Genomic DNA, 26,109 nt, shown 5'->3' with positions numbered 1-26,109 from the left:
GAATAAATGGTTAGGGGAGAAATTAAACGATTTTTATCGAAAATGGACGTTTATCATTATAAATATAAGCATATTCCTACATTGTCTAGAAAATTTATTGAAATTTTTAGAAGACTTGTTGCAACAAATGGAACTTTGGTTGCTGCTGTCACATTATTAGCATGTTTGATCTAACCTGTTTTTATTTGATTCAAAATGCAACGGACAAATCAAGCTGTGACCCAAAAAAGAGAAATCAAATTTAATCTTTTTGCTTAAAATCAGGATGGAACGTTACGTTAACGTAAAACTGCTGAGGGCAAATTATGTTTTTCATCTGAAATCACTTCATTTTATTCACTCTTCCCTCAGCCACAAATAGATGACGCACCTCTGCGAGCATCTTGGCATTTGTTGTCTTTTTCTTTACCTGCTGTCAACTGCATCGAGGTACCCAGATTGTTTGTTTACCTTTTTGTGAGGAAAAAACGCACACGCAGCTCAAAAGCAAACGAACTTTTCTATCCCGTCCAGCTACCGTATCTGTATGCAGCAACCCGTCGAAGGATCAGGATGGTGGTTATAAGCGTGAAACGGTTTACCGAAATACAGAACTTTATCCGCAACTATCATGGCCTGTTCGTGAACTGCAACATGGAGCTGGAGGCCAAGTTTCCCGAATACTCTTCCGACACGCTCGGCAGCATTACGGCGAAGGAGGTAGTGCAGCGCGTCAAATCGAATCATTCCAAAATCAGTGCCAAAGCTGCTTCCCTAGTGAAAGAGTAAGTACCGATAGGGAATACAATGCATGTCAAATTGTCGAAAACACTCATTAATGGCCCACTGTTTACGCTGCTCTAGATATCAAGCAACCGCTCGGCAAACATTGGCCCACGACGTGTTGCAGAAAATGGCCATCGAACTACAAATCCCATCGATAGTGTTGTGCCGCATCCTGCTGGCCAAAATCTACAGCGACATGGCGAAATCAGAGGTAAACGAAATGCTTCGCATGCCGGATCTCATCCCCGACTCGTTGCTGGCCGTAAATGTAAGCTACTGTCTGTACAGCGAAACGATGGACGGACCCATCACCGATCTGGTGCGTCGGTTTATCGGCGAAGAGTACGAGGTACGGCTGAAGAAGATGGCCCGGGATGCGGGTATGGTTTTCTACGACGAAGGCGATCTACGGCGCACGGGGTACGACAAAACGCCCGACCTGAAGATGGCCGTGCCGTTCATGTACCGCGGCCAGGTGATCAACTGGATCGAGAGTAAGGCGTCGTTCGGGGATATGGATTCGCACAAGCGGTACGTGAAGGATCAGCTGTCCAGCTATGGGAATCGGTTCGGTCCCGGAATCGTGATTTACTGGTTCGGCTACTTGGAGAGCATTGCCGATTGTCCGGAAAATGGGAACTATGTGATAGTGACGGATGGATTCCCGGCAAAAGACGAGATGGAATTTCTTACCTTTAATTTACCCGCCTTCGTGGAGGACGACGACACGGGCAGCGAAGACAATAGGATAACCAAATAATGTTAGATATTTAATAGATATTTTATTGTAAACCTTATTGTGTACGTGCGTTTTCTCGAAGCAAAGGTTAAGGCCGTACCCCAACGGGTGCCATTGTTTGCTTCCTGTAGTTGGTGAAATGCTCCAAGTACTGGTTGATCGTATCGATCGGCTGATAGATTTCGTTCGCCTTCGAGTGGTTCGGGTTGATGCTGGAGCGTTGCGTAAAGTAGGCGGGCATCGAGTTGGACACGTTCGAGCCGAGAAATCCTTGCAGAAACTCTCGCATCAACTCCCAGCAACTGCCCGGCACGAGGCACGGCCGATACTCCACCTCCACCAGCACGCCTTTAAAGTTTTGGCTCATCGTCACGCTGCCCAGCTTGATCACAAAGTCGCCGAACTCGAAGCGCTGCCCTTTGGATTCGATTTTCGTCTGCTTCTTGGAGGTGTAGGCCGGTGCGATTCGGGTCATCAGCAGATCGAACAGCCCATCGGTCACGAGCGGTATCTGCTTGGTGCCGGTGTCCAGGATGGAAAAGACGGACGCTGGCTGCTCGGAGTTGTGCAGTATGTGAACGGTTTTCGGTGGCCCCAGCTGCGGGTTCGAGCTGTACGTTTCACAATCCACCAGAAACTGGCCGGCGGGTACGGCGCCCAGCGCTACCACGCGCTTCAGCAGAAAATCGATCGTTTGGGCGCCGGATTTATCCAACGGGTATGGTTGCAGCACAGTTACGCCCATTTCGTGGGAGAGCCACTGGAAAAGGTGGCGCTTTCTTTAATATTTGATGAGAAAAAGCAACGGGAGCCCGGTTTAGTGTTGTTGTCGGCGCAAAGCTGTTTATTATTTACCGAAGCCAAAAGATGACATCGTCAAACTAGTCAAGGTAAATAGATACAACGTACTTGGATGCTGTTAGTTTGGGATAGTGTACCACCCTGTACCGAATGCAAACGAATAAAGTTCATTTTATAAAAAAAAGGATCAATGATTCGATTTACAAAATCGCTGTTCATGCTCTAGAACAGTATATGAAAATGTTGTGGTTAAAGTAAAAAAATACAAAATAGTAAATTCATCACACTTTCCGACTGCATATCCGACAGCATACCCAAATGCATTCTGAATGATGTTTTATCAAATTTATCGAAAATTATCGATCAGAAACGTCTATTGTTAAATGATAAATCATTAGATTTGTATAATAAGTGGGATTCTGCAAGTAATTGCATTTTTAATCACCAACCCCATCACAGTTTTGAGCGGATCAACCACCCTCTGTGCGACGACAAGGGGTGATGCGATTGACAGCCATTTCCGAAGCGTTCAGATTGCATCTGGTGAGGCTAATCGTGGTGCGTGGTACGTTTCATCCGAGATAAGGTGTAAAATCTGTTTATAAATCGGTAAGATAGCTCTGCAAATGCCTTGCAAATAGTGAAGCGATGGACTGACTAACATCCGCATTTGGGTTTTTTTCAGCATACAATGGCTCGTGGTCACCAGAAGATCCAGTCGCAGCAGAAGGCGCAGGAAAAGGCTGCCAAGCTAAAGAAGCAGCAGGGGCACGGGCTGAGCGACCAGATGAAGGCGGCCCAGAAAGCGCTCGTGTTCTCCTGCGCGGTGTGCAAATCACAGATGCCCGACCCGAAAACGTACAAGCAGCACTTTGAAAACAAGCATCCCAAGAACGAACTCCCGGCCGAGCTGAAGGACGTTTAACAATCGGACGGGCGCACGCCGGGCGTGATACAGATTGGGGATGCCCGCTTATCCGAGAGGTTCGATTCCGTGAATTGCTTCAACGATGGTTAGTGTATGCCGCCGGTTAAAGTCGCTTACGTTTACATTGAGATTATTGCCTCCTGCTTCCGCCGTATGCTTGCAAATCAACCGTTAGAGCGCGTTTTAGTTAATTCAGTGCAAGAGAGCACCCAGAGTTTGCATGTTTCCTACCCACACGTTCAATGTAAATAGATAGTAAAAGAAAACGGTTTTAAAGCGATCGTGCATTTGTTTGTGAGATACAACTTTTCCTAAGCGCTTTCCACACTACCTGACCACCTCACAACACGACAAGTATTAAATAAAGATAAATTGTGTATATCTTGAGATGAGATTTGGGTTTGCATCAATCACTACGAAAAACCCCCGAACGCATGTAAATTATTCAAAAAATGTCAACGGCTTTATTTAGTTTACTTTATCGTTACACATTATCAAATAGTTTGCTGCTCAGAATAATAAAGGGATTGGTAGCCTGCTGCTGCTAGTCCTAGCAAACCGAACAGAAGCAATGCTCATCATGGCCTAACGTTGCGTGCGCTAAATTCTCTACTTAATTTCGTGATACGAAATTAAATTAATCGAAGACCACAATCGTCTCTGTGTGTGTCCGGTTGCTGGTTGTTTAAAGAACTGGAGGGAAAAAAGTACACCCAAACCAAAGCGGTCTGCTGCATCACCTCCTTTGGCTGGTTAGTGTGTGTGGTCGGTCGGCGTGGTGCACCCTTGCGCAGCCTCGCCTTTAGACAACGTCCTTCAGCTCTGCCGGGAGATCATTTTTGGGATGTTTGTTTTCAAAGTGCTGCTTGTACGTTTTCGGGTCGGGCATCTGTGATTTGCACACCGCGCAGGAGAACACGAGCGCTTTCTGGGCCGCCTTCATCTGGTCGCTCAGCCCGTGCCCCTGCTGCTTCTTCATCTTGGCAGCCTTTTCCTGCGCCTTCTGCTGCGACTGGATCTTCTGGTGTCCACGGGCCATCGTCTGCAAGCGAGAAGAAAACGGGTGGAAGGGGATGGTGAATGTAAGCGCTTATGCCGTTAGCGAGTGAATGCACGCGTTTCGCATTGCTGAACAGTTGGTACGGGCGCGCACGCATGGTGGTGGGAGTCGTTGTTTCGAGAACATATCTCGCAGGCACTGTGCATGGAGCGATGTGTGTGTCATGGTTTTCCCAAGCGCTCCATGGAGTGGGAAGTGGTTGTGACTTTCTCCTGGCCGCTTGCGGAACGCCTTTCCCACCACTGCGTTGCAACACCGCCAGTTTGTAGTTGCTGCGCACGAAATACTTACAATTTGTACGGGAAGTGCGTTTTAGTTAAAGGTTTTGGGGGAAATCAACGGAATATGTACAAAGTCGTGTGCTTGGCATGCAAAATTTTCTCTCTGGATTTCGTTTGACAGCGGCCAAGGCTTATTTTGACAGTTTTTGTTGTCCCGTACAACATAGCGAGTGTTTTTGACGTTCGAATATCGCTGCACCTCGCTCGTTTTCTCTACCCTTTCTTTACTTGCCTACAGTGCTCGTTTCAAGGTGAGCTTTTGTGCCCCCTTCTCCCACTTCGAACGCTTCGTCATCCATTTTCCATATCCCAAGTGCCACAAATCCACTAAACGACCACTAAACGGGGTCTAAACGACTTAAGCTCTCAACCTTAACGGAATATAAAAAGACTTCGTTTAATAGACGGCAAACGACTCATGTTTACAAAAAGCTGGTGGCGCCATCTATTGGTGGGATAGCGACACAGTGGAGCTTCCTCGCTTGGAGAGCTTTCTCATTTCCTTTGTACTGTTGTATGGTTTCGCATTGAAGTTATGCATAGCTAGAACTAGAACGGCGATACGATTGTTTAAATACTAAACTCCAATGGAAACCACCACCACTGAAGCAAGTGAGATTTGAGTAATGGTCGTTGGTGTTAATACCCACGTATCTGACCACACGACCATTCATATAGATTTTTGCTCAGAAAGTTAGAAGGCTTTATAGGTCATTATAAGATGAAACTTGTCGAAACACATTGCAAGAAAAGGATAGCAATATAATGATGAGTATTACAATACGCCATCTATTGATCAAACCAATGAAGCTGTGAAGCTTTCATTTTTTTCCTATGGATATTTAATTTTCCAGTCGTTTAAGCTTAATCTGTGGCGCTTGGGATAGCTCTTGGAACTGAACCCGATCCTATACCGATCCTAGAACTGATACTGAAACTAAACCAATCCTAGAATTGATACTGAACCCATATCGATCGTGGAACTGAAATCGAACCCATACCAGTGCTGGAAGGGTATTTGAATCGATATCGGATTTTGGTTTCATACCGGAACTGGAACTCATGCAAAATCCATTAACATCCCTGGAACTGATAGCGAACCATTCTAGATCGGGAACTGATACTGAACTCATGACCGGTGCTGGAATTGATTCTGAAACCATACCAATTCTGGATTTCTTTCCGTAACAAGGTTCCGGAATGTTTTCCCATGTTATCCTGCTATTCTTCTTGTTCAACTCAGAGAGCACGCAACACTGCCAAGTCATCTTTATAGTAACCAGCGAGGTGCTAAATAAGCTGCTTTAATTCTCAAATCATACCGACCCTGGAACTGATATTGAACCTAGAACCGGTACCGGTTCTAGAACTATTTCAAAACGTATACCAGTTCTGTAACTGATCCTGAACCTGAGCTCTTGGAATAGATCCCAACCCCATATTGATCCTGGAAATGCTTCAAAATCCCATATCGATATTGCAAATAATTCAGAACAACTTAGCATTTTTTTAAATTTACTCAGTTTCTCTTGAATATTTAGCGAGATACTGGTGGTGATAGCGAGTGGCAATGGTTTGGAGCTCATCACACATATTTATACAATCTTCGAGATGCATAGCGAAGCAGATGTATGAAGTAGCTGATCTTACATATCTTCTTCTATTTGGCGTATCGTTCTATGCGGTCATTGCATGCCGGTTATCGAGACTTAATTCATTACCACGCAGCCGGATAGTCAAATCCTTGCTACGGGATTAATCCTTGCTCCATTCTAGGCTTGAACCCATCACGGGCATGTTATTGAGTCGTTCGAGTTGACGACTGTACCAAGGGACCACCCCAAATATCTTCAATATATGAATTTTATTATTCGGACAAGATGAAAAATAAATATTCATTTAAAAAAAAAAATCACACAATTGCATGCTTACATATCCCAGCACCTAGTTCTGGTTACTTGCATGGGGGTAAATATATATATTTTTATTGAATATAACGCACGCTTTCACAGGGGGACGGAGGCATTGGTACGGGCATCCTATAACAGATAAAAATATATGTATGTATATTCGTAACGTTTCGTTGTTTAAATAAGGTCTCGCGTTTGTTTTTGTTCGTTTCTCCCTCCCCGTAAGCGTTTCTCTTTAGTGCAATCGTATTGTTTGCGGGTGTGTCCTCTCGCACAGAGCCTTCTGCTCACGTCTTTAGCCCTTTATCCAGTAGCAGTCGAAGAAGCTTACTACGCGCACTATGTATGTCGATCGTGTACTAAACCTAGTAACAAGTTGGCCCAGTTCGTTTGCCGGTTGCTTCTCACACGACAAAGCTCTGATTATTATCACAAAACTCGTAAATATTGTCCACAAACTCGACCGACTCGTTGGCGGACGGAGGGTTCGATGATTTGCGCCTCGGTGCCAAACTGTGGCGCGATCCGGCCGACGGTGCATGGGTAAAGCAGGTGTCCGCACTGAGCGCTTCACCCTCCTCGACCGATCCAGTTCGGAAGTGTTTTGTCATGCCGTATCGCTGCTGTTGCTGCTGCTCCTGCCCTGCGCCGCTCTGTTTGCCGGCCGGCCGCCGATAGCACTGGCCCGCTTCCTGTGCCTCCAGCAGGGCGCGCAGATTATCGATCAGCGGTGACTTCTCCTCGATCTCCATCTTCGTTTCGAGCAGCTGCTGCTCGATTTCGATAATCTCCTTGGCACACCGGTCGATCGACTGCTGCAGCCGCTCGACGTGGAAGTCCAGCCCGATGTGCGAGCGGTAGATTTGATTCTCGGCATGGAATTTGGCACTCTTTAGCTTCAGCCGGCGGAGCAGCTCCTCCTCCTGCTCGAGCAGATGCTGCATCTCCGCCATCTTGGTCGCGATCTCCTGCCGGATCAGATCGAACCGGAACGAGGTCCGATTGAACGTGCCCTTGCGCAGCTCGCACTGGTCGTCCGACTCGAAGTCATCGACCGGCGGCGTAAAGTCCTCCTCTTCCACCTCATCGTCCTCCTCGTCCTGGCCGCCTACCAGCTCCACCAGCTCCTGGTCCCGATCGGCCGATCGTCGGCCACCGCTGGTCGACGCCACTCCGTCGTCCTCCGACAGTGTGTACTCCAGCTCGGCCGATGATGGTTTTCTGTGCTGATGGTGACAGCGCAGCGAGTCGTACCGACGCTTCGACCGGTGGTACTTCTGCTGTCGTTTCGCACTGTCGCCCGAACCCTCCAGCAGCTCGTGCTCCTCCTTTCCACCCAGCTCGGTAGCAAGCTCGTCCGAGTCCTTTGCGTACCGATCGATCTCCACCATCGAGCCAAAGTTGGGCCGCTTGGGCAGCGTGTCCCGGCGACTCAGCGCGTGGTTGTTGGTGAAGATGCCACTGTCGCTGTCGGAAGTATGATCAATCACCAGCAGCAGCTCGTCTTCGTTCGCTTTCCCACCATCGGCCAGCTGGTCGGACGACTCAAACAGCACGTTCTTCAGCACTCGGGCCCCTGGTCTTTCCTTACCACCACCGGCAGCAGCTCCAGCTGACGATGATTTCCGGGCGGAAAACAGCAACTTCCCCGGGAACGTACTGCGGCGCACTTTGGCATCTTTCGCTTCCCGCTCGCTCACAACCAGCGGCTCCCCGTCCACCGACAGGTCGGACAGATTGTTGGTGGCCGCATCGTGCAGGAAGTTCTCCATAATCAGATGCTTGCCACAGTTTTTGCGCACATACTTGCGGAACTTTTCCTGCTGTCGCTTCTCCGTCGACTTTTGGCTGGGTGAAGAAGAATGTTGTTGGTTGTTAGAAAATGGGGACAGCAGGACGAGACCACCGACCAACGCTTACCTGATCTGGGACAGATGGTTCTGGATGGCTTCGCCCTGCTTCAACACCTTGCGCATCATGCGATTGATCAGTCCGATCTTTTCCTTCTGCTTTTTCGATTTGTTCTCCTGCAGGGGGAGGGAAAAGGATGGAATAATTCGCGTGAATCAAATGCCTTACTGAATGCTTCAAGCTGTTTCAAGCCACCACACAACAAAACAGGCTTTATATCTTGCCCTAGCAAGCTAGCAAGCCGCTTGCTGCCTTACCTTGCCACCGGCAGCGCCCTTTTCCAGGTTAGTTTTATTTATCTTCAAACGGAACTGCACCTGTGAAGGCAAAAGGAACAGGGAAAAAAGCAAAAGCAAACTATAAAAAACATTGTACTACAGCAACCATCGCGCTATCGGGCAGGATTTGGCGGTGTTTTTGTGTGATTCAAATAAAGTGAGACACGAATTTTATGAATACCGAATGAGCTAAAGCAGCCTGCACGCCTGCACTGCACAGGTCACGCCAACTTTCGCTGCTGCTAATTTGCCTGCTGAAGCTGAGCGGGCGTCAATGGCGCCAACCACGGCTCGGTGGAGAGTCATTAAACGAGGGGGAAATGCGGAACGGCCATTGCTTACCTCGTTTTTGGCGTCGCCCCATGCGTTCCAGATCGAAAGGATGCGTGTGTCGCCGGTCAGGACCTGCTCGACCTCACGCCATCGTTCTATTATCACGTAATCGCTCACGTCACGCGACACTGCGACATCTGCGCGCGTTCGAGCGGCGTAGTGCGCACCAGAGCAACATTCACGGAAACCCCATCCGAGAGAAAGAGAGAGAGGACAACAAAAAAGTAGAAAGAAAAGTAAGGTAATTAAAATTCTAATGAATCATGTTTGTCGGTGCCGGGCGATGGTGGAGGAAGTGAATAAAGCCACAACCCTCGGCATACCTTCCGGTCCGTAGTTTCCGTTCTGGATTTCGTCGTCGATCAGTGCCCGGATAATGTTGCTGCACGTGGTCGTAGCGTTGATGCCGGACACGAACCGTGCCTCGCCCCGGATCCAGATCGGTATTTCGATGTCGGTGGACGGGGTGGTGGTGGCGGTGGTTGGTTCGGATTCCGGCTCGGTCGATGGTGCAGGAGTAGTGCTGGTGGCCGGCCTCGGTGGTTCCGGTGTGATGGCGTCGTACGCATCGTCCGTATCGTCCGTTCCGTTGCCGTCCGAGTCGGGGCTTTCGGTGTGGATTGGGTTGGGGACGTGTGTATGGCTGTGGTAGGGTATGGAGTTGAGCTGGAGAGAAGTAAAGCGAACGGGGAGGTTGAGATGGTAAGATAAGATATTGTTGAGGCTTGATTTTCAACGAGTGACAAAATAGAAGGTAGAAGGATTTTCATGTTGTTAGGACTAAAGGAGTTTTTGGGATATTTGGAGGACTATAACAATGAGCGCAACAATCCCGCTAACTTAGTATGACGTATAAAATTAAGGTTTATCTTAGGACATTGAAATCTCTTTAAGCTTGAGATATTTTTTTCTGTAATGGGAAGATTTAGACAGTCTCTTTATATCAAATACATTTTATCTTGTAACAATCGTTGAAAGTCGATTCTTCTACTTCATAAGAGCAACGACCATCTAGGAATGCCATTAGTAACTGATGGGCTACCAGGTTATTTATGCCTTATTCGGTTTACCCATACCAAGCTAGTCAGTCTCCTTATTGAGACTACATGACTTGTTTATCCAAGATTTGAACCCAGGATGGGCATGTTCAATCGTACGACTTGATTACTTTACCACAGGATCTACTACGAGCCAGTTCCATGGTGATAAGTTCCACCTCTTACCCCAATACGGGTTTGAGAAGGACGGAAGTATCTTTACGATATTCTTAAGGTTGGTGTTAAGGCTCAGAAGAACTCACTAGTACATACATACCTTCAAGACCATCAACAAAAATAATTAGACTTCTCAAGATGAATATCTCTATGAGCTGTTGGGCCGTGCGAGGTTCTAGTCTCCAAATTGGCTAAACTGTCTGAGCTTCAATAGCGAAAACGTAAAGCTCCTGTCAAAATTGTTTCGGGTTCAAGTTCGACCAATTTGATGGATCTGTTTTCCAACTCTTGCGGGTTTGGAATAGCTCAGATTCTAAAAAAAGAGTTCGAGCTATTGTAGACTCACCTTCACTGAATTCACTGAATATAGAGTTACCAGATTGTAATGTCTTTGGAACTGTCCATCTCAGGAATCATTGGTGGAAAAATCTTGCAGATATTCTTAATAAACTCGTGTTGTTTAAGGTCGTCATTAAAATAATTACTATCAAGGCATGAAATTGAGAGTAGTTTTGGTAAGGGAAAGACCACCAAAGACTATCAAAGACTATACTCCTCTTTGTGTCTGTTGGTCAATACCATCTCCAATGGATACCGTGAAGTGGTAGTCGGGGACTTTGTTGGACTGCTACACTAGACTAGTGCTTATGTGTTTGTACGAGAGAGCGAGAGAGACAAAGATGGATGATTCGTTTTGTGTTACGCTAGCAAGTTTGCCCTTTTTATTGGATTGTATTGATCAAACAAGGTAATGTTATTTCCTCCCTCCCCCGCTGAGAACAGTTTCATCGCGTCACCTCTTTTCAGCTTTCAACTTTCACTGCGCACTTGCGCAAGGACCTCCCCTGTTCGGGCAAAAAGCACAGCAGGTGTGGGCAGCGGTACTGGATACCATATTCCACTGTTTCAAGCTAATAATGTAACGCGAGGAATAAGGAATCACGCAACCCTAGCACTACTCACCAGTTCGCGCTTCACCGTACCACGGCCGGTGCCGCAGGCGCGGGGTTCCGGTAGCGTCGTGCCGCATCCTGCCCATCCGACTGGCAGCGATTGCAGCTCCCGGTCCGCCGTCACAACGTCCGCTCGGAAGCTACCACCCCGCGAAGTGGATGCAACATTTCCCGACGAGGACGATGGCTTGGCTATTGTGTTGGTGTTTGTGCATTTGGTTCCAGCTACGTCGTCGCTAGTGTTGGTGGTTGATTTCGTGCCACGTGCCGGCTGTGTCTCTCCTCCCGTACCGTCGTCACCGTCCAGAGTGCTGCTGGCAAACGGGAGACCGGCTTCACTATCCTCCAGCTGGGTGGATGGTTCATTTTGGCGCTGGCTGCTCGAACGATGATGGTGGTGATGGTGGTGATGATGATGGTGGTGCCGGTGATGGTGATGATGGTTGCGGGGCGGTAGGATAGGGCTAAAGTTGCTCAGCTCTTCCGCCGAGGTGGTCACCGCCGAGGCCGATCCGGCCGTCGAGTCGTTGTGAATCAGGGTCGAGTTTTGGGGTGCCATGGTTCCGTTTCGGGTTGCACTGATCGCACTCCGTCCTTGCTGTTTTTGGTTGAAGGTTTGGTGGGTGCGAGCGTGAACGAGAGCGAGAAAGAAAGAAAATGGATGGATGAATATTTGATCGATAAGTAGTGGACGGTGGGTTGGAATATGTTTTGGAGGGTAAACATGGGAATGTAATTGGTTATACGTAATCGTGCGAGTACATGCGTCAGTAGTTGATTGTTTGTAGATAGAGGTGGGTTGGGATTTGCGGCATTAAGTCTAGACATTGTTTTCTGAAGAGTTACATAACTTTGATAAAGGTGTGTCTAAGTGTATTCCCATTCCAGGACGTTAACTTTTTGCATTAAAATTCATATTTAATATCAATTCATACCATTAAGTGTCTAATATGGGTTTTTTTTCCAGAGCACTAAGTATTAGCAAGATTTTCGAACAGATGGCGCTGCTTTGATTGTGGCTTATAGTGAAATCTTGTTTCATTAAAAGAGTTTTACGAGTTGATTTTGAAGATGTTCCTTAATACAATTAGTAGAAAGCGGTAAATATGACCTAATTCAACCAATGATGAGAACTTAGATAACTTTCTCCTCAACGATCATGACTAGACTTTTTAAGATTAATCTAAATGGTGAGAAGATGTACCATCTACCACCGTCTGCCCTAATGCCTGATTTGCATCCCATCGTACTCCCTTCAATCCCTTCGTATCGGGCCCACCAAACGATGATTTATCACCAAATTTTCCCTCAGCGAAAGTTTCCCAGAGATTCGATAGGAGAAAACCATCTTTTGCGTTGCGAGTTTTCGTTAAGAGGGCGATTAGCGGGAACCGTTGCCGCCGTACACACATTAGGCGGTGCGCGATTGAATCGGTGCGCTTTATCGTCCATCATCGGCGCTTTGTTTGGCATCGGCAATCGTGCGGCAGAGGAGGAAACGGACGAGAGTAGGCAGTTTTGTTTAGCTAATTTGTTTGATTAATGGTTTGGCTGCAAATCTGGGCACCCATGCAACACATCTACCAGCTCCTTTTCACACCGTCTCTCGCGAAAGCGGTTTGCGTTGTTTTAATTGACCTAACCCAACCGACGAAGCGGGCGGCTCTTGGTTGATAAGTTTTCCGATCTCCCATCGTTTTTCTTTATCCCCCGGAGTCTGGTATAGGAAGGAAGTGGCACAAATTGGGTTTTTTTTAGCTTCGTAATGTAATTCCGCCAATATTTTGCACTTCCTTAATAAATGAGAGCTTTTATCGCAAGCTGCCCGGCGCGGAATTGATTTTTGAGAAAATTAAATAAAAAGTTGATTTGCACAATTATGATTTACATAACCTTCTGACCCGGAACGATCATCGCCGTGGTGAAGGGGGAGTTCGCACCACTTAAGCGTTATCGAGGTGCAGACTAGCATGACAGTAAAGGGGTAAAATCAGTTTCATTTTATGGCCAAAGCCACACAAACACATAAAGACAAACAGGGAAAGCAAAACCCGGACGAATTTGAAGAATGGCATGAAGTGAGGGAGCGATTCTAACAATTTATGTACGCAGTCAGTGTAGCATAGTGCCGGCCTACAGCGTTACGAGGCGGGAAGGGGTGCATTTGTATTGTTGCAGTGATTTGCTTTTCGTGGTTTTTGTTTCGTTCTGTGTAATGCAAATGTTGTTTGCAGAAAAAAAATCCAACAAACACAGAATGAAGCTTTGTTCGTGTTGCTGTATTCCTTTGTGCTTATGTTGCGATTGTTAGCTGGCAGACTGCCGGCACGAGCTGAAATTCTTGTTCGTATTTTGTGTGTATGAATCAATTTTAGAAAATATCGCCATTCAATTCCCATTACAAAGAGTAGAAACTGAGTGGAAACTGTAATTTTAGTCATAATATGCTTTGTAACGTGATTCGTACAGATAAAACCATTACAATGCTCAATAAAATCAACAAAATTAGAAACAGACGAACCTTAAGCTCGTTACAGTGAACATCTGTAAACAGTTACACCAATCAGACGGGGAAAATAGAATCCTCAACTGACCAGGGGTACAGTCTTGGGGTTTAGTTTTTCCACCTTCGGCTTCCCGAGAGCTTCCCATGCGTTGTGTTCGTACGCTCGTAACTCCATTTAGTGCGATTAATCGTCTCGAATCCCGCTCGCTTCCGCTGACATAGAAACCCATTAGTCAAACAATTGCGAACCGAACCAATAAGAAGGGCAAGACCCGGGATGTGCAAATGCTTGTGAGTGTATGTGTCTGTGTGGGAGCATTTCCCTTGTGTGGTCTTCGGCTTCCGTGCTCACGGGAACGCGTTTTCGTTAATTTTGATTGCTTTCCAGAGCAGTGTTGTTGTTTGTTGTGGTTGTAGTTAATCTCCGCAAATGGTACGTTAAAGATGGGTTTTGCGAGGAACAAAAAAAACTACACAACGCTTAAAAGCTTTTAACTAGAAGGTACATTTCAGAGAGGAAAATCCCACCCACAAAACTAGGCTAATAAAGTGCAGTTACGCGCGATGGAATGGATTTTTGGAGGAGAAAAGAAAACAAAACTGGTTTGAATTTGTTGGCATAGTTTAATTTACATGTGTTTCAAAGGAGGAAGAAAAGCATTTTTTACCATTTTTCAGATGGCTCCGATTATTTTGTAACCATTTTTCCTGTTTTTAATTTTACTTTAATCAAAAGGATCTTACTCGATCAGTTTGCATTGCAAATCAAATGGAAAGTTTAGGCCTGCGTACGTGCTTGATTACACCGACGCAGTGAGATGGTAGGCAGTGGCAATTAGTGGCCGTGAAAAGCTTCCCGCAAGCAAAACGCAACCAACTAACGACGCAGACGCGAGGGGATTGGGGGATTGGTGGGGCCGCCCCGGAAAAGAAATGGCCACAATGGTGCGTGAGCGGCTCTATAAAACATATGGTTCCGCTCTGGTTGAAGCGTTGAATCATTCGTATTGGACGCTGATGCCGTCCGTACACAGAGATAAAACAACAGAACGGCACCGGCGGCCGGGTAAAGTGATAGTTTCCTTCCATTTTCCAGCCATTATCCGCTGCACCGTGAGCCGGGGGAACGCAAAGGAGGGACAGGAGTGTGTGTGTGTATAAACTATCAATCAAGCCAATAAAAGAAAGAAGCTTTAAGTAACGAGTGCCGACCTTTTGCCTGACGCTGATGCAGCTGTTTTTCGGCGTTTGATTCGATTTGATGGTGTGATCAAGATGAAGCACTGCGGCACGTTAGGTGATGATGCACTTTTCGTACTAAATAAATCATCATGTGTGTGTGATTTTTTCATTTTGGTTTTTTTTGGGAAGGATGGTAGCGAAAAACGAACACTAAATTAAAGCTGCTGGGCGGTGAAGATACGGGAACTGGGTGGAAGGATTGCTGTGTGTAAGATTTAATTTGACACAGCGATCGAACGGGCAGACTGAGCGATGGTATTGGCTCATATACACACACACACACACAAACATCATACAATTGTCTGTTGGTCAGCAAGAGTTTTCTCGTGGAAAACCGGCTCCAATGGTAAGCGGGAGGCTGAGTCGAATTCAATTTCATTCACATGAACATGCTTAGCGCTCTACGCCACACGCTCACTGTCTTTCTCATATTAAAAGGAGGCAAGAGTTGTGCAAGTATTGGCCAGCCAGTATTTGGGAGGCGTGCGGAAATCGATTCGTCAAACGAGCGAACGCATTGCAAGGGCTCGGCTCATCCGATCAGCGGGCGGTGATGAGATGAGGAGGATGGTGCTGATGAGCTGTTTTGTTGTCTGATGGTATTATTTGGCAGCCATTTATAGTCCTCGCCGGCTTAACACGATGCTAAATAGAATGTAATTTAATACATTGGAATCGGTTACATGATGATGAGCTCGGTTGGGGTTAGCGAGATTATATGAATCTGTGCTTGCTCTGTGGCCGAAGGTTGGTTCGATTTTAATGACTGAGTTTTTAAGTTTGGCACAAAAAAGTGGTTATTGTGAGCGAAAATTAAACACTAAACATTGTATTAGCACGTTAATAATTGAAAAGGAGTTGAAAATCCATGCATTTACTCGTTTTTTGCCAACGAAATACAAAAGACTTCAATCGCCACGTCACGTCAAAAGTAAGCGACGAACCTCGGAAATAATTTTAACGCATAAAGAAATGGCAACAAAACGGTGTACATCTTCTTCGCACACGATTACATAGTGTACAAAGAGTTGAAACATTTCTCTCAATTACTATCCGGTCCCTCTGCCACACCCTCTCCCTGTGCTGGACACAGGGCTTATGCAATTGAAGCCTCCGCTGGCCGTGGCGTTGTGTTGGGCACGGGCAGGTGATAAAAATTTATAAACATATAAATCCACCATTAAATCCACACCCGCCCTGTAATCAACGGAGGAGTGAAAAAAAAACGACTCCTTCTGGCTACGCTTAGATTACCGTGTGCGTGTTTGCGTCGTTTCGCAACTATTTACCCAAGACAAAGTGAAGGAAAATATTGTTTTATGTTATAAGTTGTTTTTATCTAGGATAAACGTGTGTTTGAGATATTTGTGAGATATTTGAAGGGCGTTTAGAAAAAAAAAAAAAAACATTCCTTCAACGGGTAATTGCCATCGTGTAGCGTGATTTCGCAGCCCAACCGAGCGAATGCTAATCGAATTAAAATTATATCGCCCCTGCACGTAAGCACGCCGTTGAGCAAGAGCTAATATTTGATTACAGCTGACCCTTCGAAAGGGCTGCCTCTTCACCATAAATCATGTCTAATTAGAAGAGGAGCCTTTGCGTCACTTTTCCTCTCCCATCATGGGCCAATTCGACCTGGGTTGCGTCGATCGGTGTGCCGATGATGTCGAGCAATGCGGCAGTAGGCGACAAACGCTCCAAAAAATGCGCACGGTGGCAGCAAAACCGGCAAATTACCAAGGGCCAAAGCCTGGCCAGCTTTTAATGATCATTACGATCGAGTTCGGGGCGATAGTTCGTAAAATGCAATGGAACCATCTGCCCTTAGACACGGTGGCACACGGCTTCATTTTTTGGCTGCCCGTCTTTTTTTGAGATTGAGGAAAATTGTTCGGCCACCCAAGCCGCGTTGGGAGGTTGGGAGTGGATCACTGGCGATCCACTTTCATCTTCGATGCACCTTAATTACACAGCGGCCCTTTTTTTTCGTGAAACGCACCACGTTAAGCCTTTCCCCTTTTGAAATGTCGGAGAATCGGCGTTTCTCAGCGTTTCAGTTTCACTTGCTGTAATGCCTTTTTTGTTGTTTCTTCTAATAGGGGATCATACATAAAAAACTAGAACAACAAACAAAAAATTAAAGAAAAAACAAAATTAAGAAAAAAATGCCGCGTTATGTCTCACAACAAATCGTTCCACCTGCTTCGCATTATGCACGTAACGAGCCCGAATGTTCGAAAGCTAATAAATTAAATGGACAGATAGAAAAAAAGGGCACATCTTTCAAACTCGTTGCACAAAGCGTTCAAACGTTACACTAAGCTAAGGGGTCAATAGTGTGGATGAAGGACCCGGGCAACGGGTGGATTATATCATGCGTGTTTATCGCCATTTGCCAAAGAGTGTTCTCCGCGCGAAAAATTGAAAGGGAAAGGTGCGCCATTGCACAAGCAAAGAATTGGCAGATACAAAGAAGCAAACAGCACTCCCGTCTGCTCGATCGTCTTCTGATAATCGGTCCACACGATCGTGAATACGTGGCGGAGGGTTCGTGTAGATGTTTGCGTGCACTTTACACCTTGTGCTTACTTTGTGCAGCGAGAAAATTGGCCACCATCAACACCACCGCAAGAAGTTGGAGCGTTGCCCCCCCCCCCCCTCCCTCAGAAAGGGGGCAGAGGTGTGAAGATAAATGTGAAATTCTACCAATCATCATTTTGGTTTCACCATCGTTTTTCTTAACTGTGGCCCTTTGCTTTTTACCACTACACTCCATGTTCCACACCTGCAAGCATAAAGCCACGTGGCGCACGTAATCAGGCCACCATTGTTTTCGTGTCCAGGAGAGGCACACCGGGCGGAGGGTGGTAACTGTTTGTGCGCATTGCTCATCGTAATCAGATCACAAATTGGTTTGATCTTTTTTTTTGTTGTTCATGTTTTACTCTCCACTACGGCTCACGGTGTGGCTCTCGTGTTGAAAAGGAACGATGGAGGCCTTTCTCTGCCTCTAGGCGTGGCATCTTCCCGTCCCTTCCCATCATTAGACCCACAAAACGGTAGCGCGTTGCGCGAGTCTGACAGACGCACTTGTTGTCCATTGTTTTCCGCGGTAACGGGGTGGCCTTGCGGACAGCCTAAAAAGACCACCTGCCTGCGGGAGGAAAGGATTGCAAATGTAAACCACCAGTCCAAACCGGCGCAGGAATTTGTATTGTTTTGTCACTCGGGTGTGCGTATCAGCGCACACGGTGTAGCTGTTTTGTCTCCGGGGAATTTGTTGCAGCCGTCGGCCATCCCTCCCAACAGCATCTTTTCATCTGCGAGAGATAAAAAAAACTCACTCAATTGTTTTCCCCGTGAGCAAAGGGCTCACCGTGTCTGTTTTGTTGATGTGTGATTTCTTACATTTGATATTGGAGTTGGGTCGCCGCTTGATCGTGATTCACTCTGCGGGCACATTATCATTTGTCCCGTGCGCAAATGCGGGAAAATGCGCTCGCTTCATCTTTTCGCTTTTGGTCCCTCACTTTGCCTGAGCAGTGAGCCTTCATTTTCTGCATTTTCACCCATCCACCCGTGGATGGAGCGGGTGGTTTTGCAGCTTTCCCGTGCGCGAGCGTGCAACAATCTGGCGCGCGATAATTATGGGGGGCGGGTGATATCGAAACGTAGCCCCATCTGGGTCTCGGGGCCCCTATCAACACACACTTGGTGGGCTGCTAATCGGCAAGAGTGGTAGATATATGGGGCACAAATTTTTGTGCAGCAATGATGAAGAAAAACAGATGGCTTGCGGAGAACATTAGCATTGTAAATTGTTTGCGAAAAGAAAGAAAGAGGAACAGAGAGAGAGAGAGAGAGAGAGAGAGAGAGAGAGAGAGAGAGAGAGGGAGCGATTGTTTTTTTATTGCGCTTGTTTTAAGTGTTGGGAACGAGACGATCGAAAATTGATCTCAATCACAAAGCAAAGGTGTTTGGATCTCGTATGTGTAATTAATCAATTGCAGCAATGAAATGGAAAATTCTTCTTCGGATTGCTATCTTTTGACTATAATTAATAATAAAACTGTTCTGCAACAAATTCCAAATGGCTCCACACACACAAATAATTCAATACATGGTCTCATCGCTTTGATTTTAATTTAACGACCAACGCAAAGAGATGATTTTATTAATATTCAATTTTAGCGACATCAGATCAAGGGAAATGTTAGGGGAATAATAGATTTAGGTTAAGGGAGGTTAGGTGTATGATAGATGATGAGTACTTAGTTTGTTGGCCTCAAGAGTGCAAGACACATAAGTTGGTAAATAAATTAATAAAAATACTATAATACTATAAATAAATATGATTCTAGTTCTTCTGAACGTCCATTGACGCCTAGTTTACATTCACTTTTACACATTCACGTGATTTTGATGGCGACTTCCCCGTCGGATTCTACGCGTTGATGACAGCGAAAGAATGGAGTTATAACCTCAGCTAGACCATTACGATACACACTGTTGAGCAGTATAGCTCGCTCTAGAGGCCAGTAAATGTAGTCGGTAGGCTCAAACATTCTACGAAAAAAAACCAGCTCACTCCTAATCCTTCCTGCTTTCCTGTTCTACCCCTTGTTCTGGATGACGATACGGTTGCGATGGTTGACGATGTTGGCACCAAATCTGAACGATGGCACGAAAAGATCCACAGAAACGATATGGTACGATCCACTGTGAATTCTCCCAGTGCCAAGGTCCATAATTGGTCACGGTAGTGTACACCCGTTCACGGTTCAACCGGCTGCTGATGCGTCCCGTGGATGGGTGTAGTTAGTTAGGTTTCGCAGGTTTATTTTCTCCCACTATCGGGTACGTACGAGTTTATTATTATTACATTTGCCTGCCCGGTCCGAGCTCGTTCACAATTCTTTGCTCAATTTAATGTACGTTCGTTTATTGTACGAACGAGGAGATGATGGTTTGCGATGCTTTGCAAAGCATTATGATAATACAACCCTGCGCTACGTGTAATCAGGCCAATTATTGGAACGATAATGTTCCTCGCTCAGTGCTATGTTTTTTACAGCCGTTTTTTTATTATTTTAAGCTAAATTAGTTAAATAAACAGGGACACTTCCAGTCAAATGAGTCACATTTTGATTATTAAACCATAATATTATAAAAGGTGGCTCAGCATAACCTATACACCCAATGCGTTTTTCAGGCTTTCAGGTCGGCTAGAATCAGCCTCGTCATTATTAACACCACCAACACTATCATCATCAACGTTGAGTTGGGAAGTAGGCAGTAGAAGCGGCACGCACACACAAAAAAAGGGGCAAAACCCCTCCAGGAGTGTTGATGTGATGGTTGATTTAGAGAGAAAATGACGAGCAGCAAAAGGTGAAATGTGTCATAAAAATAAATGAAGGCCCAAGGGTGATGGGGTGTGGCCGCGCACTACTATCGCGCGGGAAAAAAAGGGAAGATAGCCTTCCCAACAGGACTACTCGCGTGTGGAGGACTACAGGGAAAAAAGAGGAGGAAAACTTGAAGAACAACTAGGGCGCGGTATTTTTTTACCACGTCCAGGACGCTTCCCTGTGTAGTGGCGTGTTTGTGTCCTTTACGGTTCGATTAGACGAATGGTTGGCGTGCTGGCTCACACAATATAGCCGGCGTAGAGGGTGAGAGAACAGAGAGAAAGCGAGAAAGTGACGTTCTTTAGATTTGTTTTTATGTGTGTTTCAGCTCTAATGTCGCACACGGTCACCTTCCAGCAGAAGTTGGCCACACTGAACGGGTGAATGGCCGCTGGGTGAGCGATATTGATTGCGTTAATGGCACACGGCGGTGGCGATGGTTCCCCCCGTATTTCCAGGACTTGTTTGAGGAGCGGCACACATACACACCGACGCAGTGTAGTGGCACTAAAGGTGGAAAGTAGTCCTGCAGGACGCAGGACTATCGGTAGTAGTGGCGTCCCTTACCTTTGTACGACATTCAAATGTCATGAATGGAAGGTGAGCGAGAGACAACGGAAGGATAGCGGTAGGATAGGGTGATGAGACCATATGTTAGGCACAGTGGAAGGAAGGCGAAGGAATGGGAAACTCGACACCACACAACCTCGCACCTGTCTATCGATCGAAAGGATCCTTGTATTTTGTTCCGCCCGCCCCAAAGCACGCTAGCCTTGAAATGTCCTCGCAGCGAACGGTGTTTCTATCAGGGCAGGTGTTTTTATTTCGGAATATCGATTCGATTGGGCTGAAATTGGTTGAAGTATCGCTGGCTGCGGCACTGCCGTCCATGACGTCAAGTGCGTTCGTTCGCTAATGGGGTTCTGAGCAAAAGGGTTGATTGGGCCAAGGGCCATTGCATTCTAGGGTTTTATTACAGATTGACAGCTGATTGATAATTTAATGAGGAAAATTAGTACGATTCGAGGTGCATGGTGCAATCTTTTTGATGTAGACAATAACAATTGGCTGAAGGATATAAACAAAACAAAAACGAAAATGTAAAAGTGTTTAAAATAATTACCTGAAAGGTCAATTTAAAAAGACTGTAAACGATAGTATGCTCTAAATTATTATCCTTAATCATTCTTGTAATAGCTATCAATATTCGTTTCCGAAAGAAATATTCAAGAATAAGGCACCATCACAACTGGGACTTTTATCTGATTTAAGGAGTCATAAACAAAACAAATTAAAAATAATTGGAAAAAGTATACCAAATATCAATGAAAAATAGGAATAAGGGATGCATGAATTGCAAAAAGCAAATATTGTATCAAATAAATTGAGATATTCTTTTAAATTTGTATTTTACTGACAAAAGGTGTGAACAGAGGTCGCTTTTCAACAAAAATGGTTGTTTTCTTGATTGTATTTCTCTAAAATTATACTGAAATATTAAGTTTTTAGCTACAAATGAGTGGTAATCACCTTAATTGTTGGTTTAATAATATAAGATAATTAAAATATTTTAAAATGACTGAAATTTTGTTTGTCTATTGGGAAGAATTAATTTATATTCAGCTCGGTTTTTGTAGCTCAAAAAACTCAAAAATTTCAAAATTTTGTTTTCACTTTCACGTTACGTGCTACTAATAACTGTTTAATATTTTTGGACGAGACCATACAATAGTTGTGACATGGGAACATGTTCAATATTCACTTTCATGTTTCTTTTGTCTCATAACGCCGCCCGCGAGATAAAGTCACACAATCGCGTACAGAAAGGCTCAACCGGCTACTTAATGTACTTTCTTACATTTCCAGCTTTTGGAAACAATCGGTCAAATGGCATCACCTTCTGCTATGCCATACCGTACCGCCCCATTGTGCAGTGCAAATGACCCTCCGGCCAACCCGCCTACCCTGGCACAGATCAAGCATTTCCGTCTTCCGGCTGGTTCGATTATGAGATAAACATGTTTCCATTTGTTTCCTACCCGGTGTTATCTGCATCGCGAGCCTCTGCAACAAACTTGCGGGGCCAGTCAGAAAATACTCCGGTTGTCGGACCGAGGCGTTGCTGGTGAGCACAGGCACTCTGATCGAGCATCTTGATTCGAAGCAGGTTTGATTGACAATTACGCCACCCAGTAAAGGAGTGTGCAATGAAATGGATAGAGCAAAAAAAAAAAGCTAACAGGGCAGCTCAGCAGCCAAAAAGAGGGGAAAGCAGTTGTGGGAGTTGGCTGGCCCAGTCCGGTGGCTGTCTGGCCGATGAAGCAACAAGACATTATTTGCATCGCTCTGTCTATTTGTTCGCTCTCTTCGCGTCTTTGGATCGTCTCTAACGCCCTCTTTAAGCCGGCACAGGTTTTTGTGGGTGGTTGCGCGTTGAACCACAATATGCATCATCCCCCGGTCCCCCTTATTTTTTTGGTTAGAAAAGATTTTCTGTTGCCAACTGCAGTACAAAAGAGAATTAAAAAACAATCAAAACCCCGTGCGCACGATCGATTTGGAAGTTGGGAAATGCCACAGTCTGCACACAGATGGTGAATTGATTGAACCCATCAGCAACAGCACCTTTGCAAAGTGAACACACACACACACACCTCGATCTATTTGGAGAAGAATCTGGCAAAGAAGAAGGAAAAAGCACAATCGAGAGTGAATGGAAATGGGCGAAACAAAAGCGGCAAAAGTGAGTGCGGCACGCGAACAGCACACATACACACACACACCGGCCCGGCTCTACGGTGCTAATGAAGATCGGTGAACAACGGCCAAAGACGCCGCTGCCGCCGCCGATTGCGGCAACAACGAGATGAACCTCTCGTGCGCACCCCCGGGGCGGGGGTTGCGCGTCAAAACAGTGGTAAGACAGAAAGCGAAGCGATTTGGCTGCGTGTGCGCTGGAGTAATTTAGGTTGAGCAATGTTCCTTCAGCCCGAATCGATCGGTTGAAAATGGCAATGTGGGTGATTATCCACAGGTTCGAAATGCAAAGTTGCGCAGCCGAACCCGAGCGCATGGCGAAAGCAGCACTTGAGATGTGCTTCGAAAATGTGCTCAACCACGTGGTCTGTGGAAATGTTCTTGCGAATTGATCGTACGTTTGGAGAAGTACAGTGTATGGGTCTTTGCGGGAAGTTCCGGTTAGCAGAGGTCAGCAAGACGACCTCCAAGACATCCTAAATAGAAAAGATTAGGTGCCTGCGGTCGATAAATATGCTTCGAGTCTGAACCTTGCTTCCCTCCCCCCTTGTGTGCTTCAAGTTCATGATGGGCATATCTTATTGACCTGTCCACCCGTCCACCGGAACGGAATTGACAGCACGCCGATGAGGAATTGACAAGTTGATGTACGGTTAAAATTTTTAAATATCAATTTCGATATCCGATGTGTGTGTGTGTGTGTGGTTCTGTGTTTGGGGAGTCTCTAGTTTTGTGTCTAGATGCGTCACGTCATGGGTCGGCTAGCAAACGCAAAACAACCAGCGGAGGCGCCTGACGATGAGGATGATGATGATGATGAGCTACCTGTACCTGGAGCAGGGGTGGGAGGGAGAGTGGACTTTTAAATTGACTCGTTAGCTTAATGGAGTGAATCGGTGACGGCATCGGGCAGCGGCAGCGGACAAGGGCCTGCGCGTGAATCACGGAAAACAAACTGTGGCACAGCCCACCGTGCACCGTGCACGTTCGCTGAACTGGACCGGATGAAGATGGTGGAGAGGTTTATATGGCCGGATTTTGGTGTGCGAACACACACTGCCCCATGGGTTTGGCGAACCGTGACCAACGCGGCGTCGGTGTGTGCTGGTCATATGGGCTTTCCAAAAAACCTTCCACTTGGACATAAAAGTGTACCCGTCTCCTCCGGGCTGCGCGCCATGCCCAAACGCGATGGCATTCGGCGGTAGAGGTCGAGGCTTTGGGGTTTGCGTGGTTTCGGATAATACTTTCCAAGTCAACCAATTGTAACCGGTAGCCCAGATCGGTTTTAATCGGTCCGGTGGCTCCCATCGGTGCCTCCTTGAACCTGAACCTCATGCCTCATGCGTCACGAGGAAGATTTGGTGGGCAAAGCCCAAGGTTCCTCCGGTACCACTCGGACACCCGGGAAGGTTCAATAAAGAATGAGTCTCAGAAAAACAGGCAACTTGCGATTTGTAGCGATGGGATTGCCCTTCACTTGGAGTTTGGCAGCAAGCAGGGGGGTCATCCGAGCTAACAAGCGGCAATATATGGCAATAAAGTTTCGTGGCAATCTTTTCCTGCCAAATTCTAGAAGGTTCTATGGTTTCTTTTTTTTTCGTTTTGGGGTCGTTTGACGGGAGGGTATAACTTACCAGTAATCACATCACCGTGACATGGACCTAACGGTAGACACCACGGTTGCTGGTCTTCTGCTTCTGGGCACTGCGCTAGAACTGTTTCTGCGTTCACAACTGTTTCTCTTTGAACCGCAACACACCTGGCTTAGCACCAAAACTGGCTTAACTTCCGTTATCCGACGTTGAGCTACGACACGGGCTCGCAAACACGCACTCTCTGTCTTCTTGCTGGCGATCTTGCCGACGAAAAAAAAACTGGAAGATCTTGTTCGTAGCTTGCAAGCCACAGGTAAAGTCACATACACATACACAATTGACAACAAACGGGTATGGTGAAGATGTTCTTCAGATCTCACACCGGACGACACAACTCATTGCACAACCTGTACTGTCCGTGAACTGTTGGGTTCTAGCGCTCTGCTGGTTGATGTGTGTAAGTGTTCCCGTACGGCTGCAAGGGCTGGAACTGTACACGCACTGGCCCGTGTAGGCACTGGTAGACCTTCGGTCACCGACTGATTGCTTGACTGCGGATCAAACCCGTCGCAGGGTTCTGGGTCCAGCTCTTAGGACCAACACCAGCACCAGCGCCACAGTCCCTTCCACCGGCACCTACACCGCTAGGTGGTGGGTTACAGCAATCCAGCGCCTACTCTAAATCCCTAACACTTTGCCGCACGGCCGAATGGCTCCTCCACTCCGTTCGGGCGTGTATCGGTGTTTAATACTTTCGGCCACAGGCTCGCCCGAGGGGAAACCAAAGGGTCCGAAATGAACGGCACTAGACCCCGGCAACTTGCGGGGGAGGGGGCGAAACAGGGACAACACTATTGCAACCTTTAGCCTGTCTCCTGTATCTATAGGGACTATTAGGTTGGAGCACATATACCACTGTTTTTGTACCACACGAAGGATCACACACACGCACAAACACACGGAACTGTAATAAAAGTGCACGATATACTTCCCTCTCCCCAGGTGAGGAAGTTTTGAATACGATTCTCCGTCCCAAAAAAACAGGGGAAAAACAGAACACAACCCACACTGCTGCTGCTGCTGCTAGTGCTGGCGCAAATCCTCGAGTCTGTTTGCAGTTTTCCGTTACCGGAGCAACCGGGGTCCGCAACGATGACGACGACGACGACGATTGTTTCGACTAAGCCCGACCGGTATCCTTGACAACAGGCGAACAACTAAACATTGGCTTTTCATGCCACAGACCGGCGTGCGGCCGCGTTTGTCCATGCTGGGCGCTCCCCAATTCAGGTGCGCTCTTCGCACCGTTGCTGATGTGCTGTTTCCCTTGCACGAGTGGGGCCTTGCGGTGGTGTGAGAACGAGACCGAGAAAGCGAAAGAGGAAAAGAAAAATACAGGTGACTTTAATTCGCGCTCTC

The 26,109-nt window shown here is 46.5% G+C and overlaps 5 protein-coding genes across 5 annotated transcripts; 2 read left to right on the top strand and 3 right to left on the bottom strand.

The window, feature by feature from the left end:
- Positions 1-441: 441 nt before the first annotated feature.
- LOC121593539 (CDAN1-interacting nuclease 1) lies at positions 442-1,564 on the top strand. Its single transcript, XM_041915990.1, has 2 exons — positions 442-764; positions 844-1,564. Exons 1-2 carry the CDS (start codon positions 553-555, stop codon positions 1,523-1,525), a joined length of 894 nt encoding a protein of 297 aa, XP_041771924.1. The 5' UTR covers positions 442-552; the 3' UTR covers positions 1,526-1,564.
- Positions 1,528-2,371, bottom strand: LOC121593540 (mediator of RNA polymerase II transcription subunit 20). The gene has a single exon (XM_041915991.1). The coding sequence runs from the start codon at positions 2,247-2,249 to the stop codon at positions 1,593-1,595; it is 657 nt and encodes a 218-aa protein (XP_041771925.1). The 5' UTR covers positions 2,250-2,371; the 3' UTR covers positions 1,528-1,592.
- A 431-nt stretch (positions 2,372-2,802) lies between these two features.
- On the top strand, positions 2,803-3,620 carry LOC121593542 (zinc finger protein 706-like). The gene is made up of 2 exons (XM_041915993.1): positions 2,803-2,914; positions 2,991-3,620. The coding sequence occupies exon 2, from the start codon at positions 2,997-2,999 to the stop codon at positions 3,228-3,230; it is 234 nt and encodes a 77-aa protein (XP_041771927.1). The 5' UTR covers positions 2,803-2,914; positions 2,991-2,996; the 3' UTR covers positions 3,231-3,620.
- A 54-nt stretch (positions 3,621-3,674) lies between these two features.
- Positions 3,675-4,702, bottom strand: LOC121593541 (zinc finger protein 706-like). The gene is made up of 2 exons (XM_041915992.1): positions 4,585-4,702; positions 3,675-4,275 (listed from the first exon to the last, which is right to left on the bottom strand). Exon 2 carries the CDS (start codon positions 4,270-4,272, stop codon positions 4,036-4,038), a length of 237 nt encoding a protein of 78 aa, XP_041771926.1. The 5' UTR covers positions 4,273-4,275; positions 4,585-4,702; the 3' UTR covers positions 3,675-4,035.
- A 1,800-nt stretch (positions 4,703-6,502) lies between these two features.
- On the bottom strand, positions 6,503-25,903 carry LOC121593221. The gene is made up of 7 exons (XM_041915416.1): positions 24,730-25,903; positions 11,184-11,771; positions 9,330-9,672; positions 9,016-9,143; positions 8,653-8,712; positions 8,405-8,511; positions 6,503-8,332 (listed from the first exon to the last, which is right to left on the bottom strand). Exons 2-7 carry the CDS (start codon positions 11,730-11,732, stop codon positions 6,889-6,891), a joined length of 2,631 nt encoding a protein of 876 aa, XP_041771350.1. The 5' UTR covers positions 11,733-11,771; positions 24,730-25,903; the 3' UTR covers positions 6,503-6,888.
- Between the last annotated feature and the right edge of the window lie 206 nt (positions 25,904-26,109).

This window comes from Anopheles merus, chromosome 2L (genome assembly GCF_017562075.2).
Source record: "Anopheles merus strain MAF chromosome 2L, AmerM5.1, whole genome shotgun sequence".
NCBI classification, from domain to species: domain Eukaryota; kingdom Metazoa; phylum Arthropoda; class Insecta; order Diptera; family Culicidae; genus Anopheles; species Anopheles merus.
This window is presented reverse-complemented; position numbering and strand designations above follow the sequence as displayed.

Bases quoted from the DNA above. Each gene is read 5' to 3' on its own strand.
- LOC121593542 (XM_041915993.1), top strand. From the start codon at position 2,997: ATGGCTCGTGGTCACCAGAAGATCCAGTCGCAGCAGAAGGCGCAGGAA.
- LOC121593541 (XM_041915992.1), bottom strand. From the start codon at position 4,272: ATGGCCCGTGGACACCAGAAGATCCAGTCGCAGCAGAAGGCGCAGGAA.
- LOC121593539 (XM_041915990.1), top strand. From the start codon at position 553: ATGGTGGTTATAAGCGTGAAACGGTTTACCGAAATACAGAACTTTATC. The intron at 765-843 runs GTAAGTACCGAT...ACGCTGCTCTAG, and splicing joins GCTGCTTCCCTAGTGAAAGA to ATATCAAGCAACCGCTCGGC.
- LOC121593540 (XM_041915991.1), bottom strand. From the start codon at position 2,249: ATGGGCGTAACTGTGCTGCAACCATACCCGTTGGATAAATCCGGCGCC.
- LOC121593221 (XM_041915416.1), bottom strand. From the start codon at position 11,732: ATGGCACCCCAAAACTCGACCCTGATTCACAACGACTCGACGGCCGGA. The intron at 9,673-11,183 runs GTGAGTAGTGCT...ACTTCTCTCCAG, and splicing joins GTACGGTGAAGCGCGAACTG to CTCAACTCCATACCCTACCA. The intron at 8,512-8,652 runs GTAAGGCAGCAA...CTCCCCCTGCAG, and splicing joins AGGGCGCTGCCGGTGGCAAG to GAGAACAAATCGAAAAAGCA.